Source organism: Rhizoctonia solani, chromosome 16 (genome assembly GCF_016906535.1).
Source record: "Rhizoctonia solani chromosome 16, complete sequence".
In the NCBI taxonomy this organism is placed as follows: Eukaryota; Fungi; Basidiomycota; class Agaricomycetes; order Cantharellales; family Ceratobasidiaceae; genus Rhizoctonia; species Rhizoctonia solani.
Genome location: NC_057385.1, coordinates 860,596 through 886,130, shown reverse-complemented (window position 1 = coordinate 886,130; position 25,535 = coordinate 860,596). Strand labels below are relative to the sequence as shown.

At 48.0% G+C, this 25,535-nt stretch overlaps 11 protein-coding genes across 11 annotated transcripts; 6 read left to right on the top strand and 5 right to left on the bottom strand.

Annotated features, from left to right (window-relative positions):
* Nucleotides 1-1,374: 1,374 nt before the first annotated feature.
* On the top strand, nt 1,375-2,042 carry RhiXN_01503 (macrophage migration inhibitory factor; the record flags this gene model as incomplete). Its single annotated transcript, XM_043321322.1, has 6 exons — nt 1,375-1,407; nt 1,460-1,531; nt 1,568-1,678; nt 1,739-1,842; nt 1,901-1,933; nt 2,000-2,042. 6 exons carry the CDS (start codon nt 1,375-1,377, stop codon nt 2,040-2,042), a joined length of 396 nt encoding a protein of 131 aa, XP_043187145.1.
* Nucleotides 2,043-2,369: 327 nt separating this feature from the next.
* On the bottom strand, nt 2,370-3,740 carry RhiXN_01502 (uncharacterized protein; the record flags this gene model as incomplete). The annotated part of the gene is made up of 6 exons (XM_043321321.1): nt 2,370-2,720; nt 2,765-2,784; nt 2,851-3,057; nt 3,113-3,313; nt 3,370-3,556; nt 3,612-3,740. 6 exons carry the CDS (start codon nt 3,738-3,740, stop codon nt 2,370-2,372), a joined length of 1,095 nt encoding a protein of 364 aa, XP_043187144.1.
* Nucleotides 3,741-4,876: 1,136 nt separating this feature from the next.
* On the top strand, nt 4,877-6,220 carry RhiXN_01501 (uncharacterized protein; the record flags this gene model as incomplete). Its single annotated transcript, XM_043321320.1, has 5 exons — nt 4,877-4,989; nt 5,044-5,291; nt 5,357-5,506; nt 5,563-5,910; nt 5,961-6,220. The coding sequence occupies 5 exons, from the start codon at nt 4,877-4,879 to the stop codon at nt 6,218-6,220; spliced, it is 1,119 nt and encodes a 372-aa protein (XP_043187143.1).
* Nucleotides 6,221-7,131: 911 nt separating this feature from the next.
* Nucleotides 7,132-8,677, top strand: RhiXN_01500 (Transmembrane alpha-helix domain; the record flags this gene model as incomplete). Its single annotated transcript, XM_043321319.1, has 7 exons — nt 7,132-7,235; nt 7,290-7,324; nt 7,388-7,465; nt 7,528-7,639; nt 7,693-7,764; nt 7,892-8,331; nt 8,388-8,677. The coding sequence occupies 7 exons, from the start codon at nt 7,132-7,134 to the stop codon at nt 8,675-8,677; spliced, it is 1,131 nt and encodes a 376-aa protein (XP_043187142.1).
* A 291-nt stretch (nt 8,678-8,968) lies between these two features.
* On the bottom strand, nt 8,969-10,695 carry RhiXN_01499 (tryptophanyl-tRNA synthetase; the record flags this gene model as incomplete). The annotated part of the gene is made up of 9 exons (XM_043321318.1): nt 8,969-9,076; nt 9,130-9,655; nt 9,715-9,798; nt 9,854-9,992; nt 10,041-10,087; nt 10,135-10,254; nt 10,310-10,497; nt 10,546-10,597; nt 10,655-10,695. 9 exons carry the CDS (start codon nt 10,693-10,695, stop codon nt 8,969-8,971), a joined length of 1,305 nt encoding a protein of 434 aa, XP_043187141.1.
* A 242-nt stretch (nt 10,696-10,937) lies between these two features.
* RhiXN_01498 (caffeine-induced death protein) lies at nt 10,938-11,571 on the bottom strand (the record flags this gene model as incomplete). The annotated part of the gene is made up of 4 exons (XM_043321317.1): nt 10,938-11,074; nt 11,138-11,198; nt 11,250-11,401; nt 11,454-11,571. The coding sequence occupies 4 exons, from the start codon at nt 11,569-11,571 to the stop codon at nt 10,938-10,940; spliced, it is 468 nt and encodes a 155-aa protein (XP_043187140.1).
* A 407-nt stretch (nt 11,572-11,978) lies between these two features.
* RhiXN_01497 (eukaryotic peptide chain release factor subunit 1) lies at nt 11,979-13,635 on the top strand (the record flags this gene model as incomplete). The annotated part of the gene is made up of 7 exons (XM_043321316.1): nt 11,979-12,014; nt 12,078-12,124; nt 12,180-12,219; nt 12,273-12,511; nt 12,565-12,740; nt 12,798-13,426; nt 13,483-13,635. The coding sequence occupies 7 exons, from the start codon at nt 11,979-11,981 to the stop codon at nt 13,633-13,635; spliced, it is 1,320 nt and encodes a 439-aa protein (XP_043187139.1).
* Nucleotides 13,636-14,001: 366 nt separating this feature from the next.
* On the bottom strand, nt 14,002-16,079 carry RhiXN_01496 (transcription initiation factor IIF subunit alpha; the record flags this gene model as incomplete). The annotated part of the gene is made up of 5 exons (XM_043321315.1): nt 14,002-14,706; nt 14,757-14,930; nt 14,986-15,090; nt 15,146-15,295; nt 15,348-16,079. 5 exons carry the CDS (start codon nt 16,077-16,079, stop codon nt 14,002-14,004), a joined length of 1,866 nt encoding a protein of 621 aa, XP_043187138.1.
* Nucleotides 16,080-16,277: 198 nt separating this feature from the next.
* On the top strand, nt 16,278-16,978 carry RhiXN_01495 (uncharacterized protein; the record flags this gene model as incomplete). Its single annotated transcript, XM_043321314.1, has 4 exons — nt 16,278-16,555; nt 16,608-16,719; nt 16,772-16,867; nt 16,916-16,978. 4 exons carry the CDS (start codon nt 16,278-16,280, stop codon nt 16,976-16,978), a joined length of 549 nt encoding a protein of 182 aa, XP_043187137.1.
* A 353-nt stretch (nt 16,979-17,331) lies between these two features.
* RhiXN_01494 (uncharacterized protein) lies at nt 17,332-21,754 on the bottom strand (the record flags this gene model as incomplete). Its single annotated transcript, XM_043321313.1, has 14 exons — nt 17,332-17,639; nt 17,696-17,767; nt 17,820-17,945; nt 18,000-18,305; nt 18,361-18,643; nt 18,706-18,854; nt 18,926-19,750; nt 19,801-19,894; nt 19,953-20,247; nt 20,310-20,412; nt 20,529-21,109; nt 21,161-21,231; nt 21,295-21,523; nt 21,678-21,754. The coding sequence occupies 14 exons, from the start codon at nt 21,752-21,754 to the stop codon at nt 17,332-17,334; spliced, it is 3,519 nt and encodes a 1,172-aa protein (XP_043187136.1).
* Nucleotides 21,755-22,666: 912 nt separating this feature from the next.
* On the top strand, nt 22,667-25,087 carry RhiXN_01493 (NADH:flavin oxidoreductase/NADH oxidase; the record flags this gene model as incomplete). Its single annotated transcript, XM_043321312.1, has 8 exons — nt 22,667-22,896; nt 22,962-23,051; nt 23,801-23,981; nt 24,043-24,091; nt 24,165-24,376; nt 24,430-24,603; nt 24,657-24,804; nt 24,861-25,087. 8 exons carry the CDS (start codon nt 22,667-22,669, stop codon nt 25,085-25,087), a joined length of 1,311 nt encoding a protein of 436 aa, XP_043187135.1.
* Between the last annotated feature and the right edge of the window lie 448 nt (nt 25,088-25,535).

Here is a 25,535-nt window from a genome sequence, read left to right as displayed (position 1 = left end):
TTAATGGAATCACCAATCCCCGTGCCCCCTTTGATATCACCCCCTGTCCTGACCCTCTCTTTAAAGCCCTGTTCTTTGTATGATTGAACATCAAGAGCCGGTCTCGAATCAAGAGCCGGGGTGGGCGATACGTTTGGATCGGCTATGCGTGACAAAGCTCTATTCCAAAATGCGTACGGGTCTACCTCGCTTGTGACGAATCCATACATAATCGAGATCCTGAACGCGATCTATATGTGCCACCTATTTTAGCTTTGTCCATGACGTCTAAACCGGGAGCGGGTTCAATATTTGGGGTGGAGCGAAAAAAGGCGCTATACAGTTAAAATTAAATTCAAAGAAAAAAGACGGGGAACATTTAGTGAATTTTGATGACTAGACCAAAAAACTTGTCCTCCGTAGAGGTGTCACAGCTAGGTTTGTTGCGGCCATAACGTCCATGCCGTGAAGAAGAAAACTGTCCCTCGGACACCTCTAACCAACGCATATCGAGCGACGCCAAGCCATCAGGCGGGAGGATGATTCGACAATGTAGTGATTCCACATAAAAGCATAATCACAAGACCGCGCTGCGTCTCCCCCTACTCGTCGGCAAGGGAGTGATCCGCAAGTGGAATTGCGCTTGCGTCGCGATATCCTGCAACCTCGTCGGGGCGGACATTCCATTCAGAGTAATATCATAACATCATGCGCAGTGATTTAAATCGAAAAAGGGTAGCCGCCGGCTGGGCCAATTGCAGGACATACCTCAATCCCCGTGCGGAACCTGCATGTAGTCTGGACTCTTTTTCATTCCCGCTCCAGACCTTTTGATAGTCGACGCAATTCAGTCGGTCTAATTCGATGATGCAAGTTTTCGAGCGTCGTAGATCCGTTGGAAACGTTGATCCAGTCGGGGTGCATGGAGCCGCGTTTCGTCGGACGAGTTATCTGAGGTAGCGTTGCAAAAACGTCATGTAGCTAATTAAATGTACAGAGGTATGACCGCAGTGTTTGTTGTAACGCAGTAGGGGGGATAGCAATCATAGTATCGTATCATCGTGACGAAAAAAGCACTCCATAAACCGCCGGCAGCTCTGCTCAGTTGGTCGGAGTAGATGATGTGTGTCGCGTGGTATGGGGTAATACAATGTTCCATAGCCTAGAAGTGTGGCAGAACATAGAAGTGGTATAGAGATATTTTCAGGTGGATGCGAAGAACGTAACAATGAGATAATGTGTGTGTCGTCGCTAAGTTTAGCAGCAGATAGGGGAAACTATGTCTCACGTGACTTTATGCTCCATCAGTTAAGTTGCCTGCGTCGATCAATTTGATATTGCCAGGCGCTCGAGTTGCGTGATGATGGACAATGATATCGAGACTTGACAACCATAATGCCGGCAGTCGTGCTCACCACCAACGTCAAGGTATGTCCAACCCACTTTTGGTGAGTGACATCATGTCCCTAATGCTGTATAGCCCAGAGATGAGGCTCATGAGAAGGAACTGGTGTTAGACCTATCCAAGGCACGCATTTCAAATCCGCAGACGGTGTACTCACCGCATTGACGCACTTTTTTGTCACAGTTTTCGGCACAGACTCTTGGCAAGCCTGAAAAGTACATCTCTGTAGCTTTCAACTATGTCGGCACCTTGAGCTTCCACGGCACCTTTGACCCGGCCTTTTTGCTGCATATCGTAACTCCAACCCTTTCAACGCACAGACCCGGTCATTAATACCTTTGTATCGGTCTGTAGACTTCACTCGGTAACATTAATCCGGAAGTCAATGAAGTTTATAGTAAAGCCTTTTTCGAGCATTTCAAAGAGAAATTGAATATCCCTGGCGATCGCGGCTATATGTATGTACCCTGCTTCGATGGTTATCAAGGTGGCTAAATGCTTGCCTCGTTCACACAGCACCTTTTACGATCCAGGGAATGCATACCTCGGGTGAGTGCCAAGTGAACGCCTAGGAGCACACGGTGATTAATATCCGATTGATGTCGTATTGATTAGACATGAGGGAACGACGTTTGCCACGATTTTTGGCAAGAAGTGAAGGAAAAAGAATGCAAAGTTGGCAGGTGCCGATCCATTCTCCCGAACTACGGTATCACGATCTGGTATAAACACGAATTATGCAAGCACTGTATATATGAGGTGGGCGTGGGAAGGGGAGGCTGAAGAAGAATATAAGTTGAAAGTGAATCAAAAAGGAATAATGTAGTGACAGTGAAAGCTTGGAAAATACAATTGTGAGCAGACCAATAGTAAGTATACTGTTACCCAGAACGATCCTATGTCCGAGAAAGAAAAATTAAGCAATGTCCAAAACACTAGATGAAAGTACAGATGTAGTGACCAGAGACGGAACGTTCGTAAAGGGCTAATCCTCATCGCTATCGCAAGGCAGTTTGACAGCCTTAATTTCGTCAAGATCTTCCCCAATCAAGGTTGGTTCTTTGTCAGTCCAAAGATCCTCGTAGTCGGAATCGTCTCGTACGATCGAATCGCCGCCGAATTCCATGAATACCGCATCGCCATCTCCGAGATATGCCGGTACGCAGGTCATCCAATCTTGAAGTCGCTGGCCCTTGCGAACAAGGTAGAAGTCTCCCTGAGGGAGTCGTTCAGGATCCATAGCCAAATTCTCCGCCAGCGTACTGCGGATCTCGCCAATGGTCACATTGTACGGGACGTCACACACCAGTAGGTTGAAGTCGATTCCTCTGGTACCCTAGAAGAATAGCGCGGCAGAAGATCAAAGGCAACTACGGGTACCCATTCGTGTCTAGGCTCGTCTAGAATCAAGTAAAATAACTCAGCAACCGATTTGGTCCCGGCTATATGCGAATCTAACTACTTACCGAAGCTAAGAATACCGTACCCATAATAACTTTCATCGCGGTTATCCATCTCCCATGCGATTACAGGCACCTCTTTGGAATCTTCGGTCACCCCTGAATAATTTATCGGGCTATCTGGTCTCGTGACCCAATCTAAAGTTGGAGGACCGCTGGAGTCAACAAACGACGCACTCGCGTTGGATCGCTGTCGTTGACGAATCAGGGGAACTTCGAGGGTAACCGGCTTTAGGAGATGGCATGGCGATATAGGCCGAGAGCTAACAGCGGTTACTGCCGGTGAGTCGGTGCGTGCCTGCTTGACAGCTCGAGGGACAAGGCGATGGTCGCGTTGATACCGACAGGTCCAGATTGGATATATCAGCGCGTGGGTAAAGGCGTTGGCGCTTTCGAATGGGCGACCCGGCGTCGAGATTGGCTGACGGGCAGGGATCCACGTTCTCGTCTTCCATCAGTACTGGGCGCTCTAATATGATTGATTGTCAATATCGTAGCACGATAACGAGTGGGGGCAAAACATACTCTTGCGAGACTTGCGAACAGAGACTGGTGTGAGAGGAGCGTCCTTAGGAACAAACTGAACCCATAGTTCACATTTGTTAGGGAGAGTTTCGAGGCTGTTGCCGCATAACAGCTGATCATCGTGGATGAAGCGGATCATATGATCCCGCGGGGGCTCAAAGGCTTCCATGCATTTACTTCGAAGACCCTACAGCGACAGTTTGTGAGACATGAGTGTGACTTGGCAGACTGAAACAATATACCTTGATCGTCTCGGGGAACTTCAACCACAACCAGTAAGACTCGTCAGTTTCTTCGCCATCTTCATTCAGCTTCTTGACGTGAATCCGGCGTCCGAGCGTGGGAATAGCAGGAGCGATAGCGGCGGACATCGTAGAAATATAGTGCAACGTGAAACTCCAGGCGGATGAGAAACAAGTAAACGAAATGAAACGAAACAAAGACCGGAAACCAGCACAAGATAAAGTAGAAAGGCGACTTGGGATTATTCGCGCCGGCGCGTTCAGTAGGATAGCTTAGAAAGATCGTGGCACTCTTGAGAAGGGGGTGCACGTCGACCAAGCCGCTGACGCTTTATGTAGAGGACTCGAGTGGAGTGTGCGTTCCCGTAGCTAGCGCCAAAGGTCTTTGTTGAACCAAGGAGCTCAAGAGCTTATAACTAGGCCACGACGATCGTGCTAGGAAAGTTGAAAAGAGGCTTGGTGGAGTAAAATACAGACTCTCAACCTGGAAAGGAGCAGGTTTCGAGTTATGAGGATTCCGCTTTCACCCAGGTGCGAATGGGGTGAAGTTGAAGGAAAGAGAGAAGCAATGAGGCAACGGCGCGGCTGTGCCGCTTTGATCACGCGGACTTTGTTGCGCATTTGCCTCGCGGCGCGTGTCCAGATTACTGGATCGGATTATATGCGCGCACTCAGCAGATCACTGCTCACAATTCCATCCTATCTGAACTTTAAGCAACCATCTGGGTTTGATGTTTAATATATCATACTTAGTTGTTGTTACTTTACGCCTGCGTTCATACTACCAAGTCCTCAGCCCTTGCAGCGATTTCATTAGGGGATTGTGGGGGATGCGAGGTCGTGCCCATCCCACGCTGTCCACACGTTGAGGTCCGCACTACGCGACCTGGCGGCTGGGGCCTAGACTTTGTCCACATATGGATTCCTCAGTATTTTCCTTTTGGCTAGACGCACCCTCTGAGTTATCGTATTGATAGACTCCATCATATTTCATGATGGTTTGTAGCCAATCCAATGGTGATTTTTAACGTTACCTGGATTTAACATAGGGGCTTTTAGCGCTACAATCAAGTTCTATGAGCATAATCAACACTCTGAATACAAGTTAAGCCCAAACTTCAATTTGAGGAGTCAAGCCTGGGACCTGAAGGTTGAAATGAACGAACCTCACGTAGCCTCACGTGCCTATTGGAAATTTTGAGGGCAGGGCGAATACATTTCTGGCACTACGATCTTGCTGTGAATACCCAACATAAGTCTACCTAATGGACGAAGATTACTACAAACAATGCACGGTTCACATTCGTACCAAGAGGATCCACGACTGCCTCCCGTCACGCTTACATCTACAGCAATATCTGAGGCCATTTGGACCGGTGTGAGTTGTATTTATCATTTTGGTGGCGCACGCGCAGAGCGAATAATTGGTCAGTTCAGCTCTTTATGAGTGGTGTTTTAGGGATGGAAGGATGCAAGATGATAAACCGAACAACGTTCTTGTGCTCTTTGAACACCAGCGTATTGCAAACAACCTCCTCAAGGCCTCGGCGAATGAGGACCCTGGAACTTTTTGGAGGACGCATGAAGTGATTGCGTTTCCGGTCCAGGGACCATGTCATAGGATCTTTTCCAAAGAAATAGTCCCCAGGATTGAAGATTTGAGGTCAGGTCGAACGGATGGTATGTTTCTGGTGTCCATTCACTATGTGTTGCTCTGTTATATTATAGTACTTATCCTGTTTTAGAGCAGTCGTCTGGTTCTGGAGAACCAAGGCGCTCAACAAAACGACAATACTCGAGTGAAAAAACGTACGCATCCGGATCTGTACTGCGTGTAACAGATACTAGGCCGACCAAACGGTCGAGAAATGAGGATAGAGAGATCCGGGTGGATGGTAATGATACATTTGAGGTTTTTGAGTGCTTTTTTTTGACCAAGACTCCCAATCAGAAAATAATCCAGCCAGCACAAATCGTTCAGCTGCTCCTACATCTACACCCAGATACTCTCCAACTACTAGGGTCGCACCTGAGTCGAACGAATGGATGCGCGCACGAATTGCACAGCTGGAGTCGGAATTGGAATCCATGCGAGCAGCACGGGATCTGGCTGTATCGGAACAGCAAGTGGCCGCTATAGCTCATCAAGCAGAACAAGAGGCACGTCGGGGTGCAATGGCGCAAAAGAGCGTAGCCGAAGCCGCGAAAGCCAGAGCCGAGGTAGAGCAAGTTCGACTTTTGACTGAGATCGAGAAAATATCTCGACAGCTTACATTACCGAGGGAGGGAGCTAGCCCAGGTGACTTGCCAAGCAGGTAGATGAAGATTAAAGCTTACTCGAGTTTACAGCAGGATCAGAGGGATACATAAAAAGTCTTGAGCAAGATCGGGAGGAGGCTCTGGATCTGAACAACAAGTACTGTCTGCAAAATTCGCATCTAGAATCGCAGCTGGAAACGGCAAACACAGAAATCGGCCAGCTGAAAGTTGATCTCGCTTCGGCACATGAGAAACTAGATTCAACCCAAAAATCTCTAGAATCATTGGAGCGCAAGTACTCTTCGACCGGCGTAGATATGAGATGTCGAAGGAGAATTAGGTACCTATAAAGCACGACTTGAAAACGAGCGTTCGATCGTCAGGAGGTTGCAAGACACACTCACGCCGGCCGCATATAAATCACTTGGTGCAACACATGAAACCCTGGGTGAATTTCTCTCTGCAATGGGGTTACCTCCGGTTGAACAAGGGACTTCTGTTCCAAAGGAAGAGTCAGAGTAAATGATGTTTTGCGTAGATGGTTTTATACGATGCAGCAGCGTCGATTCTAGTTTCAGTTGCATTCATGGGCAAAGAACCTGCTCTGTGAGTATTCAAGTACTCCTGCTTTCATCTGGACATATGTACATGCAGATTCAATGTCGATATGGACATATTGCTATAGAAATACATATTTAAGGTATGACATTGATTTGGGTTTGAGTGTAGCCTATCAAGTAGTAGCTCCTTCACAACTAAGGATGGTCACCGGCAACTAGAATATTCTGAGAAATGGATACTGGGGCAAAATCATTATTAGAATGTATATGGTTTTGGGCATAACGTGAAATAAGAATACAGTTATTGTATAACGCTAAAGATGCATCCTCGTTTGTGAATTGGGATTCTCCTAATGATTGTCGGTTGTTGATTGTATGCCAATGCTAAGCGCCGAGGCATTCCCTCAGCCGGAATCGGAGTAGATGTCATACAACATGTCAGATGGGGAAACTGAGGAGCGCCAACGACCACTCCGCAGCTTGGACTGCAAAGAACTCGGTTGACCACAAAGCTCGGCGAAGACGTGGATATAAGATTGTTCCATATGTACGTCCCTTCGCATCTCGGCGCGTGATGGCTAAGCGAGGATCTGATCTTCTCGGCCATCTCAACACCACCACCAGCTCCCAATCTGTGCTCTTTTCTACTGCACTGGGCACATATATCCACGACAAATTTACGACCCCGACGGCAGGCCGCAATGCCTAGGACAACACTTCCCATACGAGCCCTGTCTAAGCGCGCACCCACATGTGCCGCTGGTGCCCCAACTTGGTGGAATAACGCACAGGGCGCAACACCATGGTAAGAGCCTTGAATTCATTCCGGTCTCGATAACCGGCTAACTTGGATATCCAGTGAAGTATATCAGAGCATCATGGATGTGTGCGGATGTGCGTATCTCAATGCCGATGGATGTGTTGTTTGGACGAACTGATGACGTTGAACCGATATAGACACCGTACCCTCAATTAGCAACAGCGACTCGTATTATCCGGTCACTCTAGCTCAGCTTTGCATGTGCAATACAGTCGGTGTGTATTTTAACCGTCGATGTTTATGGATTTTATCATTTGTCTGACCGCTCGGAATGTAGCTTACAATCTGGGAAGTGCATGCCAAGACTGCCAGCGTGGTTCAACAGATCAGGGAATTTTGTTTTCGACTTATGTCACTGGTGGAGATGGTTGTGTTGCTCCAATCACTAGGTGTGTTATCATTCTTCTTGTATTTTTGTCTCATGCCAATTCCATTTGCATAGCCTCCCGGACTCGGTCAACCCCGTGCAGCAAATACCGGAATGGGCATTAATAGACACATCAACAACATTCTGGTAAGCCCGAGCTATGACCGTGAGACAAAGGCAATCTACTGACCTCATGTTTGCGGTCTTTCCTCGCTTCATCAATCGTCTTTGCCCTCTCATCATACTTGCTCCGAACTATCACTACACCTTGCAGGTCTTACAATATCGCCCAATCTGTAGCCAATTCCGGGTCCACGACCACTTCATCTGAGAGCGCTACTACCACCCTCTCTCCCTCGACGACTATTATGGACGGAAGTCCGACTATCACACTCTCAGATCCTACTGGCTCGGCTCCTTCAACCACTGCCCCGCCGCCATCTACGTCCAAATCGACCAACGCAGGCGCGATAGGAGGTGGGGTTGCCGGAGGGGTTGTCTTTTTATTGTTGGTTATTGGGCTGCTCTTGTTCCTACGCAGGCGTCGTGCCCGGAAATCTCACGGTAATGCCAACGCGGTTGTGGGTGCCATAGGCGGCAGGAATGGATCAACGTCAAGCGAGTCGAGCCTTACCGAGAGCGGTAAGGCCCCAGGTTCGAGCAGCCACTACACCCCACATTCGCAGATGGCTCAGTTGAATCACAGCGGCGGCAGTGAGTTGGAGTCTTATCTTCATTCGTTTTTTTTTTAATACTAACTGGCGTTGTAGGCGGAAGCATTAACCCCTCTCACTCAACTTCGGCTCTGAACACTCCTGTAGACGCTCCCCCTGTCCCTCCCATTGCGCATGAATACGCCGCATCTTCAACTGCTTACTCTCGCTCTCATGACCACACATCCATTGCACCTTCTCGGTCTCACGCCACCTCTCCCACCCCTAGCGCCCCTGCTGTTCAAAAAGTGAAGCGGGTTCCTGTTCGCTACTCGGAAGACGATATTGCTCGGGCAGATGAAGAAGACAAAAGAGCAAACGCACTCTCATCTTCACCTCCTCGGTGATTCGCTTTTTTTGTTTGATTATTCTTGATTGTATGGGAACCCTTTCGGAAAAGAGAAATGAAGAACAAGGAAGAAGCAAGAATTTCTTGCTTGTATACGAGCATGTAGCGGATTTTGTAGCCCCATATATGCTCTAGCCAGGCACAAGGGACGTTGTGTAGCGTTTCTCTGGTCTGTGTAGTTTAGGTCGGGCTCGAAGCCCCAATTTGGACTTTTCGACACTCTTCGTACTTCGCTTGTATAGATGTTATCGTTTAATTTTTTACAATTTCTATGAATGGGTATGTTCAATCAGGGCGCTGCCGGTGCCGAGTCGGCGCGTGCTTTAACAGTAGGGTCAATCTTGCGGCTGGCGTCCATGAAGTATGCCACGTCTTCATCGGTGATCGCGGCTTTGCGCTAAACCCAGGCTTCAGGTTAGATTCACGGAACAATAAACCAGGATCACTCACTTCTTGGAAGTCCTTGACAAACCCTTGTAGGGCCTGGATACACTTGGCCTTCAACTGACCGGTCAATAACGTTCCCGCCCTATACTCCTCGGCGATTTTAGCGTATTCTTCGTCGTCGTCCATGAAGAATCCGAGATATTGATACGCAACATCGACATCTGGATTACCTCCCAACCGTCTGTGCTCTTCCTCGGTTTCACGACCCCCACTAAACCCATGTTTATTGATCTTGTTCTTGATCTGATTTTGAGTGTCGGTCATGAAGATCGCGCTGTTCGTGTTTGATGCGCTCATCTTGGATCCAGCACCTTGCAGTGCGGGGAAGAATTTAGAGTGCAGGAGCGAGGGTTTAGGATAGCCGAGTTTGTTCGCGACGTCTCGCGTGAGGCGGAAGTATGGGTCCTGGTCGATCGCACAGGGAATGAGAGCAGGGACATCATGTTTGGTACCAAATATTTGTGGGAACGAATTGGAGAAGGATGGCGCTGCTTGGATAGATGCGAAATGAATCTTGCCAATGTTGTCTCTGTTCAAGATGCGAAGAAGTTTGTTAGAGAGTGAGAAACTGTCAGTCTGGCTACTTACGATTCAACAAATCCGAATGTCGATTTGGCCTGACTCAAAGTAATTCCTCGGGAGATCTTGACGACGTTCTGGTAAAATGTTCCCCTGGGTATGGAGAGCGCGTTGAGCAGGATCTTAGAGAGGTGGCGTTCCTACTTACCCGACATAGTCCAAGTCATTGAAGATGAAAGTCTTTTCCCGGTTGAAACCAACCGCAATTATGTCCCGTGCATTCTTGTTCGAAAATACCCGAACTTGATCAATCTTCAGCTCATGCTTAAAAAGGAATTTCTCATCATCTACAAAATGGTGTCAATCTAGCTTATCAGTATGAGGTTGGCACATACCAGTCAGCTGGATGACAAGTGGGACATCAAACACGTCTTGAAGCCATCTGCAGAATGCTTAATGAATGCTTATGGCAGATACGGATAGACGAACTTTGTGAACATGAACGGAATCATATGTCCAAGATGCATGCTATCGCTACTGGGCCCACGTCCAGTATACAGAAAGAATGGTTTGCCCTTCTCATAACGGTCCAGAATATTTGTAAAGTCACTTTCACGTATTTTAGCATTACGAATCATGTGCAAGGGGAGTATTTCTGACTCACCGATGAGAGAAGAAAGTTCCCCTACGAAGCAAGGGATGAGGTTTGTGTCCTGTAATATTTTCGAATCGTTCGAGCAATGCTGCATCTATGCGGCGTGTGCCAAACTTCTCGATCAGTTTATTATAGTCGATGGCAAGAACCTGGCCATCGGCAGCAACTTCTCCCTGGACATCCCAAGGAGTGACGTTCTATAGGAGTTGTTGGATAAATAATAGATCTATGAGCAGTATACTTACTTGCTCTGCTGGCTGAGACGGAGGAGGTGGGGGTTGCGATTTATCTCCTTTGCTAACAAAATTCCCTTAACGGATGATAGGGCACTGTATAGAACTATTGTATGCTCACAGTTCGATTTTGTTAACCCCCTCTTCAATAGCTGGAGACATTTTCTGGAAGAGTTCGTGGGACGATAGTAGAATGCCAGCAAGCTTAAAGATCTACGGGGGCAATCAGGATGACTGGGAATAAATCACGAGCGGTCACGTGTACATGGTCTTAGCGCCAGTTAGGTCATTTAGGTCACTTAGATCATTTTAGCTCTTTGTATACAGTTGCAGTTGGAATTGGTTACTACATAAGTTGTCTATAACAAAGGTCAATGAATTTGTGAGAAAACTCGTCCCATTATTTATAAGTGGGTAGTGATATTTTGGCGCGGAGAGTATGCCAGGAAGCATTGGCAGGTAATGCTAGCGGCCGGCGTGCGCAGAATCCCACCAGTGCCTGGAGCGTGTGTCAGAGATCGAGGGCTCGAAGAATCTACACCTGGATTTAAATGCTGTGAACTAGGGTGAGATGATTTCTGCAATAAACTCAAAATAGACCAACCGTCTAAAGAGCGTTGTCGGATGATGGCTTCTACGGTCAATTCATTTCGCATTTGGTTTCGCTGGAGCCAAGAGATCAATTCAAGTAGTGATATCATAAGCATTAAGTGTACCTTTACTTCATCTGTATAGAGAGACGATGCTGTCCTTCGATTTTCGTCCAACTTGGGATCTTGACCTGCGAGAGCTTGTCGTTTGGTTTCCATAGTCGCTTCAACAACGTCAACACAATAGTTCACTATTTCGGTCCTATTTTCCCAATTGGCTGTAGAAGTGCTCTGTAGAAGTCCTGATCTAGTTTTCAGAACTGTACTTACCTACAAGTTCTTTCCAAAAGTGTAAGCATGCTTCATCCTGTAGTTGGGGCGATCCACTTCGACTGGATCTATGACGATCGATATCTCGGAATTGAGCAAGGTTGCGATTCATGCGCATTGTTACCGAGTCATCCAGCCTCCTATATTCTTTCATAAGGTCTAGAGTGTAGCTGTGTGAGATGGGTTACTAGTGATGTCATGAATGATTTGACCAGCGAACCTTTAAATTGTGAGAGATTCTGACATAGTGATTCTGATACTCGAACTAGTTGGGGAGGGGCAGAAGGGGCGTGTATTGCTTTGGATCCAAGTTCAGGCTGCATTTACTCAGATATGTAGTTGGTGGCAAAAGTGTGAGGATCGGCTGTAGCGCTAGTCACATGACAGGTGATATATCCGGAGTTCAATATGTAATTAATTTTCAAGCGGCTAGCGACTTACCCTGGACCACATCCATCGAGCTTGTATCAGCTCGAGTCTACCGCATTTTCCACTACTGTGAAATAGAAATAGTAGAGTACAATCATGTCGACCCCAGAAGCTGTCGATCAAAACATTCAGGTGGGTGACAACTGCTAGCATACACCATCTGTCATATTCTCATCTAGTGGCTACCATTTCTAGTTATGGAAGATGAAGAAGCTCATCCGCAGCCTGGATGCAGCGAGAGGGTAAGTACAGGTATACTTGCACATATCTTGCGTCGTTCACGAACCCTCGCTGCAGGGCCGGCACATCTATGATCAGCTTGATCATTCCACCAAAAGTAAGTCAAATTAGCTCGATACGCACACGCATTGACCCAAAATCGTCCCTCAGGATCAAATCGCGCGTGTTAATAATACTCTTACTCAAGAGTACGGTACAGCTTCGAATATCAAGTCTCGAGTGAACAGGTTATCCGTGCTCGCAGCGATTACATCAACTCAACAGCGTCTCAAACTTTACAATCGTGTTCCTCCTAATGGTTTGGTCCTTTTCGTGGGAACAATCCTGACGGACGAAGGAAAGGAACGAAAAGTTGCCTTTGATTTTGAACCACATAAGCCTATCAATACGTAAGCTCCGATCTTGCGTCCGCATGTACCCAGCGTTTCTGACACGCCAAAAGATCATTATATCTGTGTGACAACAAATTCCACACTGAGGCCCTTTCGGAGCTGCTAGAGTCAGATTCCAAATTTGGGTTTATTGTGATGGACGGGAATGGTTCGCTCTTTGGCACACTCTCAGGAAACACTCGCGAAATCATCCACAAGTTCACCGTCGATCTTCCCAAAAAGCACGGTAGGCGTATTACGTTTGGGGCTTGAAGTCATTTCTCATACAGGAAGTGTTTAATAGGCCGTGGTGGTCAGTCTGCATTGCGTTTCTCCCGTCTTCGCGATGAGAAGCGTCACAACTACGTTCGCAAGGTCGCTGAATTGGCTGTCCAACACTTTATTACAAACGATAAAGTCAACGTTGCCGGACTTGTATTGGCTGGTAGCGCCGATTTTAAGACCGAGCTCAATCAGTCAGATATGTTCGACCCCCGTCTTGCAGCCAAGGTTATTAAGGTTGTCGATGTCAGTTATGGTGGCGAGAACGGATTCAACCAGGCTATTGAGCTCGCGGCCGAATCTCTTTCCAACGTCAAATTTGTCCAAGAGAAGAAGCTCATTCAAAAGTACTTTGACGAGATTTCCCAAGATACTGGAAAATATTGCTTTGGTATCGATGATACTCTCAAGGGTCTCGAAATGGGTGCTGTGGAAACACTGATTGTATGGGAGAATTTGGACGTCACACGCTATGTTCTGCGCAACGCAGCTGGAGAGGAAATCATCGTACATGCCAACAAAGAGCAAGAGAAGAACCGCGAAAAATTCCTCGACAAGAGCACTGGGCTGGAGATGGAGCAAGCCGAAGAGCCGACGAGCTTGCTCGAATGGTTCGCAGAAAAATACAAGGAATTTGGTGCAACTCTCGAGGTATGTGATCATTTGATTTTGCGTTGAATTGAGCATTGAATGACTGCTTTCCACAGTTTGTGAGCAATCGCAGCCAGGAGGGTGCCCAATTCGTAAAAGGATTTGGTGGTATTGGCGGTATTTTGCGTTACAAGGTTGACTTTACCAACCTCGCCTCCTTTGACGAGGACTCGGACGAGTTTTACGACTCTGATGAAGATGTGCTCTGACTTGAGCTAAATAAGCTGTGCGCCGGAGGGCGGGGTGGTGTTCTCGGGCGGGGGTTGGGGATGGGGCCCGTCGAGGTGCTAAGGAAAGTAGTGGTTTTGGGGGTTGGAAGTATCGACATTGTTACTTGGCCTATGCTCCCGCCAACGGCGGCTTGAGCTTTCACTTCACTTTTTGTATCATGTTGAGAAGGCGAGTTGGGTTTTCTTTTCCCAATTTCTATCGCTAACATGGAGCGGTCGATCAGATTTGTTTGGAAATTGATTGATTTTTCTTACGTTGTTATAGCCGCTTTCAGAACGAATAAGAATGAATATTGGATGAATTATTTTACATAGGAAAATCCACAAAAACCGAAGCAAAATGATTTAGACGTATTGGGGAATCAATTTGATGTACCCCTTCTGAGCCTGGCTAGACACTTTCTTGAGCGCATCAGTCAATCTCTTCTGGTTCTCAGGATCATGCTTCAATGCTCTCTTGAAGTAAGTAATAACTTCGCCAGTCTGCACAGCACCACCCATCTTTCGCAAGTACTCTATTGCATGCTCCTCGGTGATAACCTCTGGGAGCGGATCACCGTTGGGTGCAACAAGGTCGTGTTTCGACTTTTTCTTCTTTTGGCTGGAAGCACCTGGCGTTGCAGGCGATGGAGATTGGGGTGTCGGTGTAGGTCGTTTTTGAGGGGGCGTGGGGGTACCGGCGCGATCCGGATGGTCCTTGCGTTTCTTACCATTCCCATTTCCTGAAGAGGGTGTACCGGCGGGGGACATCGGGGTTGTCGCACGGTTGGTAGATCCAGACACACTGGGAGATTTGCGCACAGGATGAGGAGATGTTGCTCGTTGAGCGAGCAGAGCGGATCCTCCCATAGACGGAGAAGTAACTCGCTGTGCAGCGTTGTTTGCATTGGTAGCATTCTGGGCTGGTTTGGGCAGCTGAGATGAAGATTGATTGGGCTGGGAGCCTTGAGGGCGAGGTGTAGATGCACCCGATGGTGTTGGTGTGTTAGGCATAACTCCCACAGCTGGTGGTTGCTCAGGTTTATTCTCCTCTTCATCCTCTTCATCATCCTACGAACTCCTTGAGTATGCATTTTGAAAGTCACGGCGAGACAACCTACCGAGTCAGCGTAAGGATTCTTTTCATCGTCGCTCTCATTCAGCATTTTCTTCATCAGCTTCTTTAATTGACGACCGTCTTCTGTATATCCTTTGCCGTCATCTTCGTCTTCGTCTGACTCGGGCTCAACTCTTTCCGAAACTTTGTTGCGGAGGTACTCTCGTTTTTGCCGTTCCTATCATAGCCCAGCCTTCAAATCTTGGCGTTTCATAAGTTAGGACAATACTTACAACTGCTTCTTTCTCATCTTCGTCCTGAGGTAGTTCAGCGGGCCCTTCTTCATCGTCCTGCACCTCGTCTTCATACTCCATCTCGTCGTAATCGCCTTCTCCTCCCTTGCGGACGGCCAAGAGTCAACCTAACCCTCAAAAGCCCATTATCAAAACTAACCAAGTGTGGCTTGTGATCCTCATCGGCGTAACGCTCCCGCCCGTTATTGACAACTCTTAGCCTACGGCCACCACGCGTTGGCTTTTCGTCTTCTTCCTCTTTTTTCGGCTTTGTCCGCGCGCTATTTTTTGCAGCTTGCATACGTGCATGCTATTGGGGGTAGGTAAGCGGGCCTGTGTATATCAGTGGTGATGTCACCCACCTGACTTTCTACGCGTTCTGTGCTGACGTTATTGTTCCTAGTAAAGTTGTAGAAACGATGGACGGGAATAAAGCGGAACTCTTTGTCGTTGCCGGGTACAGGGGCGAAAAAGGCATATATTTGCTTGTCGTTTGCGTCTGAGTATTTGCCTGACCAGCTCTGATTGGCCGCAAGTCCACCTCCATTGTCCTCTAAAAGCCAGTCCTTGCGGTGCTCCTTTCTGAATGCACGGATTTCGTCTGGGATCATGTGAACCTGCCGCGTTTTCTTCATAAAGGCTTTCTTCTTTGCATTTGGGTCCTCCTTTGCTTTCTTCTTCCCCTTAGGATCGTCTTCCTTCTTCACTCGAGTCCCATCCGCATTTAGCATGACAATCTTGCCATCTGCACCTATCACTGGCTTCCCGTCTTCCCCCAACATTGGGATTAGTGGGCCTGCTGCCTCCTCGACCTGATTACGAGACTTGAAGTCCTTCCTATTAAGTTTCACTGGGGCTGGCCAACTGTGCAAGTCGATGGGAGTGTCATGGTGGGATTGTAATTTAAATACGTCCCATTTCTTGTCGCTATGCCTTGAAGATGTAAGTTTGTAGTCAACGTAGGCACCTTGAGGTCCATCAGACGTGGCTGGAGCCGGAGTGGCCGAAGTCTCTCGCTTGGGAGTTGAATCTTTAGGAGGAGGTCTGCGTCGTTTGGGCTCTGGGATAGGAATCCGTTTCAAAGGGCGAGACATACGAGGGTGTCGAAAGCGGCCTGGTGGTTGTGTGAGCAGAGTGGCAAACAGGCAATCTGGTCACTAGGTCACGTGATATCCAGGGCAATGACAATCAAAACACTCGAATCTGTCCTTTGACTCGACTCTGACCATTGTTAATTGGAGTTGGCCCACTGAGTCAATAGCTTTCACTCGTGTGAATCATACCTCCCCGCGATGTCAAAAACTTTGTCAAGCAAGAAGAACGCTGGTGGTAATAGGCCTACGCGACCAAAGTCGGGAAAGAAAGACACTAAAGCGGCTGAGTCTGCTGCATCGCCTTTTACCAGAGTTAAACTAAAACCTCAGAGACCAGTTCCAACTGTTCATCCCGCATCTAATGTCACTGGTCCTCGCTCTTCTCACAAAGAGGGGAAGAATACAATTTGCATAACAAGGTCCACGAAACTAGGGGCGTATCTTCGGAGGTGCAAGTCCCTTATTCTGGATGACGGGTGAGTAAGACCGATATCCCCAATGGCAATTGGTTTACGAATGGAGTCATAGGTATGACACTTTGCACCTATATGCTTTAGGAGCGGCAATTCCTCATCTACTACTCCTTGTGACCTCTTTGCCGGAGTGTCTACCGTATGGCCCACAAGATATTCGCAATGAGGTCGGCACATAATTTCTCACTGCCAGAGGTTCGTCTCAAGGCGTAATTACAGATCGCTACTGGCACTACGTCATGCGTCGATGAGATTCACCCGCAAAACGAAGAAGAAGACATTGAGACTAAGGCTCGGAACAAGTCATCATTACATGTATGTCATGGTCGGTCCTGGCTCGTATGGAATATTGATTCTTTTCAGGTCAAGATTATCGTCAGTTCTAACGGACAGAGCTCTAGAACTTTACTGTCCAAGAAAGTTTAGGCTGAGAATGGTTACATTTCGTCACTTATACCCCATTGTTGGCTTCGTTTTTCTTAATTTATAAACTTCACACGCCACTCCTTAGGATATCGATAGAATGCAGCGACCCTTACCATATGGTATAATAAGGCATTTCATTAGTCTGGGAAAACACAGGGATATGGACAACCTTCTACAAACAGACAAATATCCAGACATAAATGTGGAATATAAGGGAGTGTTCTGAAACATCAACTACAAAACACAAAACACTAAAGATATGAACAACTAATACAAAATTCTGGCTCACAAATATCGTGTAGACTGGAGCCAAGGTATACATTAAAACAACGGCGGAATGACAATGCTCAGCGTCAATGTTTAGGTGTAGGAGTCCGTTCGTTTGATCGTCTTCCCATCGGACCCCCCTCTGCGGTATAATCCCCAGGGTCAAGGACAGTCTCCAAGTCATGATACCTTCCTAGGTCATAGGCTTCGGATTGTGCAATGCCCGAACGATCGTTGGGGAGCCAAATCATCGGCGGAGGCGCAAGAAGTTCAGGGGGGTATAATAGCCCTGCTGTCTCTGTTGCATGATCCGTTGAGGGAATCATTGGTGCGGCGCCAGGATAAGTGTGTGCGGCACGCTCAGTAGACACGAGGTCGTCAATATCTTCGGTCTCTATAAGGTTCGTTTAGACGTCACCCTCATCACGTTGTATTAAGATTAATTCTTACCGACGGGAACTGCATCTTTGGGGCGGTTGGGCGACGGCATGATGTTCAAGGTAATACTCATCATATCCAAAACTGAGGCAATCGACCCTCGTGGTATACCCCCTCGTTCCATTGGTGAACTTACAAGGCTCGTGCCATCTTCCTCGATCGTTAGACGGCGCTTGCTTTGCTTCCCCGGACAGATCTGCGGAATGTGGCGAGTGAATCTCGAACGATAGGGCTGAACTTGCGTTCGGGAGGATTACGGGATCTGTATCCGCAGTAAACTTCGACTATAACTATAATAACGAGCGCTGCACCAAACAGGACTCCCGAAAGGACCCATAAACGTCGGGAGAGGAGGATAAGGCCGAGTAAGGTCGGTTGGAGAGCAAGAAGGGTAGCGAAGCGACGCAAGAGCCATAGCTGAAGTATGCCACCGGTCGAAGGGGCATCAGTTCGAGACCAAACATATCCAACAGGTACCGGTAGGCAACCAAAGAGAGCAACACAAGCAGTAAGATAGGCGGTCCGATGAGAGGAAAGATGAGCGAGAACGTTGATGCAAATATCACGGCTAACACACAGCATCCGGACGCATAAGTTGGGTTAAAAGAAGCCGGGTAGAGAGCTAAGAACCCAAAGAGAGTCAGTTATTTGGCACGTTTGACCAGGTAGGATCGTACCGCGAAACCGCTGCCTTGGGGTGATAGCCTTTTGTTTCGCCCAATATATCTTCCAAAACCTGATTGGCTGTAGCATCTGCAGGCCCGGAGCGATAACTGCCGCGTTTAAGACGATCACCATTAGGAGAACTGCAATATAGGTGGTTCCATCTGCTACAGTCCTTGACCTTTGACTGTCAGCGCCAAATGCACCAACACCAAAGATGAGTGCCCCGGCAGCGATAATCCATACAGTTGCAACAAATGTAAGTACGTAGAATGTTGCCTTGAACGCTCTGAGTTTCTCGGCCGATACGGACGCAGGCCCGCTGAAGCGTGACGCGCGGTTGATCACTAATAACCAACGGTAATGAAAAGAGTAGCAGTGATTGCAGGCGCAACGGTTGTGGCTATTGAAGCGCCCAGGTCATCTCTTCCAGAAAGCCTAGTGAGGAAAGGGAGGTAGTGCGCAAAATCAGGGGCGCCAGCTAAGGCAAGGCCGGCTACGGGTATCACTAAATTTGGTAGAAAGAAAATCATCTAATGGTGAGTTCCAAACGCCTTAACTCAAAATGCAAATACGCACATGAAGCGGCAAGTAAGACAGCTACCAAAGCGACGACAGTCCAGTACCTGAGATCACTCCATGGGCCACCTTGTTCGCCTAACTGTAACTCCCGCCATCGGATATCCACCTTAGCGCGTCCCTCGATTGATTCTGTGCCTGCCAGGTAGCGCACGTTGCGACCGACAAGGAGCCAGCCCTTGACATTTCGGCCCTCTGCTATCGCATTGTAGGCTTCTTGTTGTGCTTCAGCGATTTCACCGTTGAGGGCCTTGAGACGCGAGCGCCATGTTCGGATATCGTCGTAAACCAGTGTGAGAGTATCATGGTCCAATCCAGAGATGGGCCGTAAAATAGGCTGGCGGTGTGTAGAAGAGTGGTCCCCGCTTCGCCGTCTCGCGGCGCTTGTACGGCCTGGAGTCGGGTTAGGAGTACTAATAATAGGCTCTCTTCTGCTATCCATAGTAGCCTGTCGACGATATTCATCGCTATTATCTCGGCGCCCAAGAGTATCCAAGGTTTCTCTGTGAGTATATGGGTCATTTGACTCCCGCATCTTCCTCATCGGTTTGGGGCTTGCCACTGATTCGCGCACAGTTGCAGCTTTCGAGGGGCCTCCTGTCCCTGTTCCGGTCCCAACTGCAGTGGAAGAAAGCCAACTTGTGCCTCTTCGTCCACGAGCAAATTCGGCATCGCCAGGCACATCAGTCATTTCCCATGACTCCTCATCGATTGGAGGGTGATTTGGCCCAAACGCCCCCAGCGATTCCGACCCAGTTCCAGTGCTTGGGAATGCACCATGTACAGCGGGAGTGGGAGGTACAGCAGCCAATTCACCAGTATGGCCTACTCGTACCTTGGATCCAACGGCAGACGCCCAAAGGAGACAGATTCACGTGTGACTTCCTGGAAGCGACTCCCTATTACACGCTGACTGATACGGAATGCGAGGCTATCGTTCGAGGATGTAATTCGGCCACCAGTTATCCCCTGGTAATACCATGAAGCATGTCAGTCGTAGAGTGAAAGACGGAGATCAGGTACAAACTTTGACATTCCGCAGTTTGTAATACTGTGATGGAGCAACGTACGATGTGGGCGTCGGCCCTCCGTGTTCTCCAGGCCCCAGCTGGTTAATACGGTCTCGTCTTCTTCCCCCTAGAGGTAGTGGTCGACTGATCCTGGGCCCACTGTGGCGCTCTTCGCCTTCGGAGGTCTCCTCGTCTGAGCCAGGAATGGATGCCGAGAGTTGGAACGAACGAATGTAATAGGCTTCAGCGACTTCAAGATTATCCAGCACAGTAGTGCGTTCACGGATAAGCTCTTCGAGCCGTGATGTATCCCTGTAAATCATATTCACGGAGGTTAAACCTTGAAGATGGCCAGGGGACCAATTCTAACTCACACAATCGTGAATACGCCATGAACATCCACTTCGCCTCCTTCGTCGTGCGTCCTTTCCATTTCTAGCCCATGATTTCGTCTTCCATGTTCGTCTCCGCTCCCACCTAAACTCCGCATTGGTCCAGGGCTCCGAGTGCTTGCACTCCTACCGCCACTACCGCCACTCCGCGATATATTACCCTCTCCACCAAGCTTAGACGTTAGCCCACATCTGACTAACAGGTCTTTGACGCGTCCTTCTCCCCACCCATGAAACCCGGGCGCACGATTGGCTCGGAGCCAAACAACGTCGGCAGAATGTAGTTCCTCCACCAACGTCGGCGACACGCAAGAATATTGGTCCATTCCCGTAAAAGCTTGAAAAGAGCTGGGAACGCAAATAAGACGATAATAAAGATGGTCAGGATAATAAGCCGGGTGTGTGCGGCAGGGGTGCGGTTGTCTCCATTTACTATTGCACGCCTCCCGAGTCCAGTATCGAAGGTGGTAGTAACAGCACCTTCGTCGTACATTTTTAGTAGCCGAAGCAGGGACAGGTCTTGTAATGTAGACACACGGCCGCCAAAGACAGCGCGTGGGTAAGAGTCCCCGAGACATGGTGTTCCAACAAGATAGAGTGGTAGCGCTCCAATTAGACCAACAATCGTCCAGCCGAAAACAAGAAGGAACGCAACCCATAATGTTCTCTGTGCGAGTTCACCATCCGATGGGAACGGAGCATGTGAAGACAGGTCGGGTATAAGTGGTACAGGAGGAAACAAAAAGGCCCAGAAGGTCGAACGAAGGGGTGGAGGTCGAAGGCTAGGGTTACATTTAGACATAAATTGAAGCTTAGTCGTAAGATGTACTTACTTAGGCCGAACAAACCATTCCCGCGCCGCATAGAGTGCCGGAAGTCTAGGACGGATTACAGCGAAGAAGAGCTACCGAATGATGTCAGTCCAGGCCGATCATCGCAGGCGAATCTGAGCCTGGCTGGAACATACCCATATAACGATTCCGACAGCAGTTGTGAGAACAAGCGATGCGATTACACCTGTAGCCGCCGCATCAACACCTTGACCTGCACATATGGGGTCGAGAGAGATAATAGACGGGGCTGGTGCCGAATTTGGTATCTCGCTAAGTGAAGCAGTAACGATTGTCGTCGATGGAAGTGTCAGGGTAATAGACAATGTGGTAGTCAACGAGGCGGGCGCCGAGGTAGAGCCGACCCTAAATTACCCGAAGATTGGGAGCTAGCGCCTTCTGTTGAAGTTGGAATCCCGGTAGGAGTGCGGAGGGAAAGGGACCAGTAAATGGACCAGTAGTTATTTGGGAAGTATATGAGAGACTTGTTATCCCATCTGTAGGTGAAAAACTAGTGTACGGTGCCTGCGATAGTGTGCTGAGTTGACTAAGTGTGTTGGGCTCAGACAAAGTGTGACGAGCATTTCTGAAGGCCATGATTAGGAGCCGGACGGCTCGAATAACAAGAATAAAGATTTTTAGTGGAACCCAAGTATAAAATAAAAGGTATATCGTGGTATCTGTTCGTAAACGTCAGTGTCGTAAACCGGCTGCTGGGGCAACAGCGCAAGGGGCGTGTGCCGAAGCAAGAAATTCTGATCACTCACCACGCGACGCCAACCACAAACACGACCAAATTCGGAAATTATCGATAAATTATAAAAGAATGCCAGCGCTCGAAAGCGAGAATAGTTACGGAACACTTTTGGTATTAGCTATAAACGAGTGGATGTGGAAAGTAGAGACTTTCAAGGTATATCCCTGTGTTGACCGGACAATCACCAGGGTAACAAACACTCTATCAGCTTTGGGTAACAAAGGCGCGTGCATATTGTCACTTGATCGGCAACAAATCCTGACAAATTATCCCTTGATTTCTTTCTCGATGCCATACATCGCCATCTAGGGCATTTATCTAGGCACTGTTTGGGTGGCGACCAGTCCTACGCCCAAAGTCTAATTCTCTAAATCGATCATTAGGCTCTAATTAGTACCCCGGCTCCGACATTCCAGGCTTACCTTCGGGCTAGGACCACCCTGGCCACCCACGCTATTACTCCACTCATGTCACCCTCCCTATCTCTCCCTGCACGAACTCATTCGGCGGTGAATCTACTCTCTCAACACGAGACCCGTGTGATGGGGAATTGGTATATTCTCCGGGACCAGATCTTGTGCAAATTATAGCTAAGGGAGGATATATGAAGCAGTAAGTCCTCAGCCTTTTCCCAATACCACACCCACCCGGACTCGTTTTTCTCTCACACCCCATCGCTTGTTTCTTTTCATTCATCTCATTTCCAACCTATCTTCATCCTAAAAGCACTCCCATTCATATTGAGCTCAATCATGCCCCTCTCTATGGACTCTATTCCTCATTATACTCTTACCGAAGTCGTCGTCGTCGGGATCGTCGCAGAGGTCTTGCTCTACGGCCTTATTTCACTCTACAATGGCCGTAAGCAACTCACTCCTGTTGTCCCTCACTCCCATCTTGTGGCCTCGTTACCGAGAAGCAAACTGTGTCTGAAACACCTTATTGCCTACGGGATGGCATTTATCTTCCGTTCAGTGGAAAGGTATGTTATCTCCTACGCAGCCGAAGTACAGTGCTCACGTATACATATTAGAGGGTACCTAATAGGCTCGTAAAAGCTCCGATGACAGAGCGCGTATGCGTGTTCGACCGCGAAACCGAGGTTAGCCATGGAAAACCAAACTCAGCTTTATTCAGGTGGGCTACTATCCTTTCACTACTCTGGAGAGCTCTGTGCTCTTGGGCATTTTGCCGCCTCTCGGCCGCTTGACAAATATCATAATTTCATGAACATTCAAATGCTAACTTTCTCAATTACAATTCGTAATTTTCATAATAGGCTGTATGAAGAATGGAGTCGCGGTCAATACGGTATGTCGAACGTTTGCCTGTCCCTTTTTCAGCCTTTGCCTTATTTCTGAGGCTGGGATAATAACCCAATCGCGATATGGATCTTATTGGAACTCTGAGTAAATGCAGTTGCTTCAGTGGGTCTATGCTGTTGATGTACCTGCATTCCCCATTTTGCGCGCGCGCATCATTTACGTCTGCCACCATTTCACTAAGTTCCATATTATTCCTTCACAATACTTCTGATCTTTACCTTCCTTATTTACTCCATTTATCACGTTCATCTTTGTATCGCGTCACATCCATGGCCGATTTGATCCCACGTGGCTGGCACCTGGAGATGAAAATCCCCAGGACGAGCTCAGGGATCTGATCTTGTGCCTTTTGTGCTCTCGGGCGCATAGAGAGCACATAATGCCATCATTTTAGACGGTTTAAGTTTACCAAACACGCACGCTCATTATATCATACGCAACTATGCACCTTATGCTTCCCTTTATCACTTCAATTATTACACCTATTCTCTTCCCTTGCTCCCGCTGTTCTTCAACCCAATTCCCCACAAGCACCTATGCTCATATTTTGTTATTATCCAGGAATGGTTATCACCGGCAACGTCCTAGTCGACAAACATCACCTCGAGGCAGTCGGAAATCCCATCATCGATCGCTCTCTCCCTTCTCAGCCCTCACATGCACCGAAGATACACCTCACCCTTACACTTCTGCCTATGCCGAACTTGCCCTGAACGCTCGAAAACACTCTCATTCGACCCTCGTGATCGCACAACTTAACCACCCGGGCTCTCATTTGATAAACTGACGCCTGTGCCTGTTAGCCCAAGTGGGGTGATGGCTGCCCCCGCAATGGGCGAAACATACAACCGGGTACGTGCGCTATATTTCTAGAATCATACGCGATACCGACTAACGACGCATATAGCCACGTGCATTGACTGAGCTGAGATCTGGGACATTATCGACCGATTCGCATACGCTTCATACACTCTTTTCCTCGCTGGGTTCGACGGAGTCCAACTACATGCTGCACATGGATACTTGCTTACTCAGTTCCTGTCGCCTCTGACTAACCTCCGCACCGATGCGTGGGGGGGCGCGCTGGAGGGTCGAGCAAAGATTATGCTAGAGATCGTCAACGCCATCAGATGCCGAGTACGTGCACCTACTTTTCAGCCAAAGACCGCACTATTAAAGCAACTACATAGTGCCCTTCTTCATTCAGCATTTCCGTGAAGCTTAATAGCCAGGACTTCTTGGTCGGAGGTTTTACTGCCGATGATAGTCTGGCGTTGTGCGTTCTGCTTGAACAACATAATGTTGATTTCGTTGAAATCTCGGGTGGAACTTATGACTCAATGCTTGATGCATTTACTCACTCAGTAAGTTTGCATTTCCTGATGGCCTTGCTTAAGCTAAATTAGCTCGAATATAGCGCGAGTCAACTCGAAAGCGCGAGGCTTATTTCATCGAATTTTCGGAAAAGCTCCGTCGGCAGTTGACTAACACCAAGGTTGTGCTCACTGGTGGCTTCAAGACTGCTGGTGGGATGGCACAAGCTATCGATGATGGAGCTTGTGACTGTAAGCAACCTATTTCCCTTCGGATGATACTCATACCTAACTTTCTGTTCGCTCAGTCGTTGGCCTGGCGCGTACTACAGCTGCAGAGCCCCGTATTGGTGCCTCTATTCTTGCAACTCGTACGACTAGAGCACGTCCTACACTCATTCCAGACCACATTGGTCTCCAAACTGGAGCTGCGTTTGTGCAGATCAAAGATATTGGCGAAGGCCGTGAGGCTACCGATTTCTCTAAGCCTGAAGAGGCCACAAAATTCTTGACAGCTCTGGGAATTGTTGCCTAAAACAACAGCCCCATTTGTCTGTCGAAAAAAATAGATTTAGACATTAAGCTCAGTAGAATGTATGTATTAATAGGAGTTGTATATTATACTATTCAATTAGTTCCAATTCTTGATATTTACTTGGCGCTAAACGATCGTATGTGAAGGGTTGGGAATATGCGTATTTAATTATCCAGATCTTCGACCCCACAGTGCTCATCAACCTTCACAATCCAGCATCGGGTAGTTGCATTTGAATCAATTTCATTTCCTCGGCAAACGAACAGCAAACAGTAGGTGAACTTTGAAGCTGAAATACACGCCTTGTTTCTGTAATGCATGGTAAATAATGCAAGCTTAAATCCATCGAAGCCGCTGAACTGTACTGTAGCCACTCAAACCGCTTCCCTAAAAGGATACTCTAGTTTGGAAGTCTGGGACGAGACACCACCATACTATATGGCAAAGT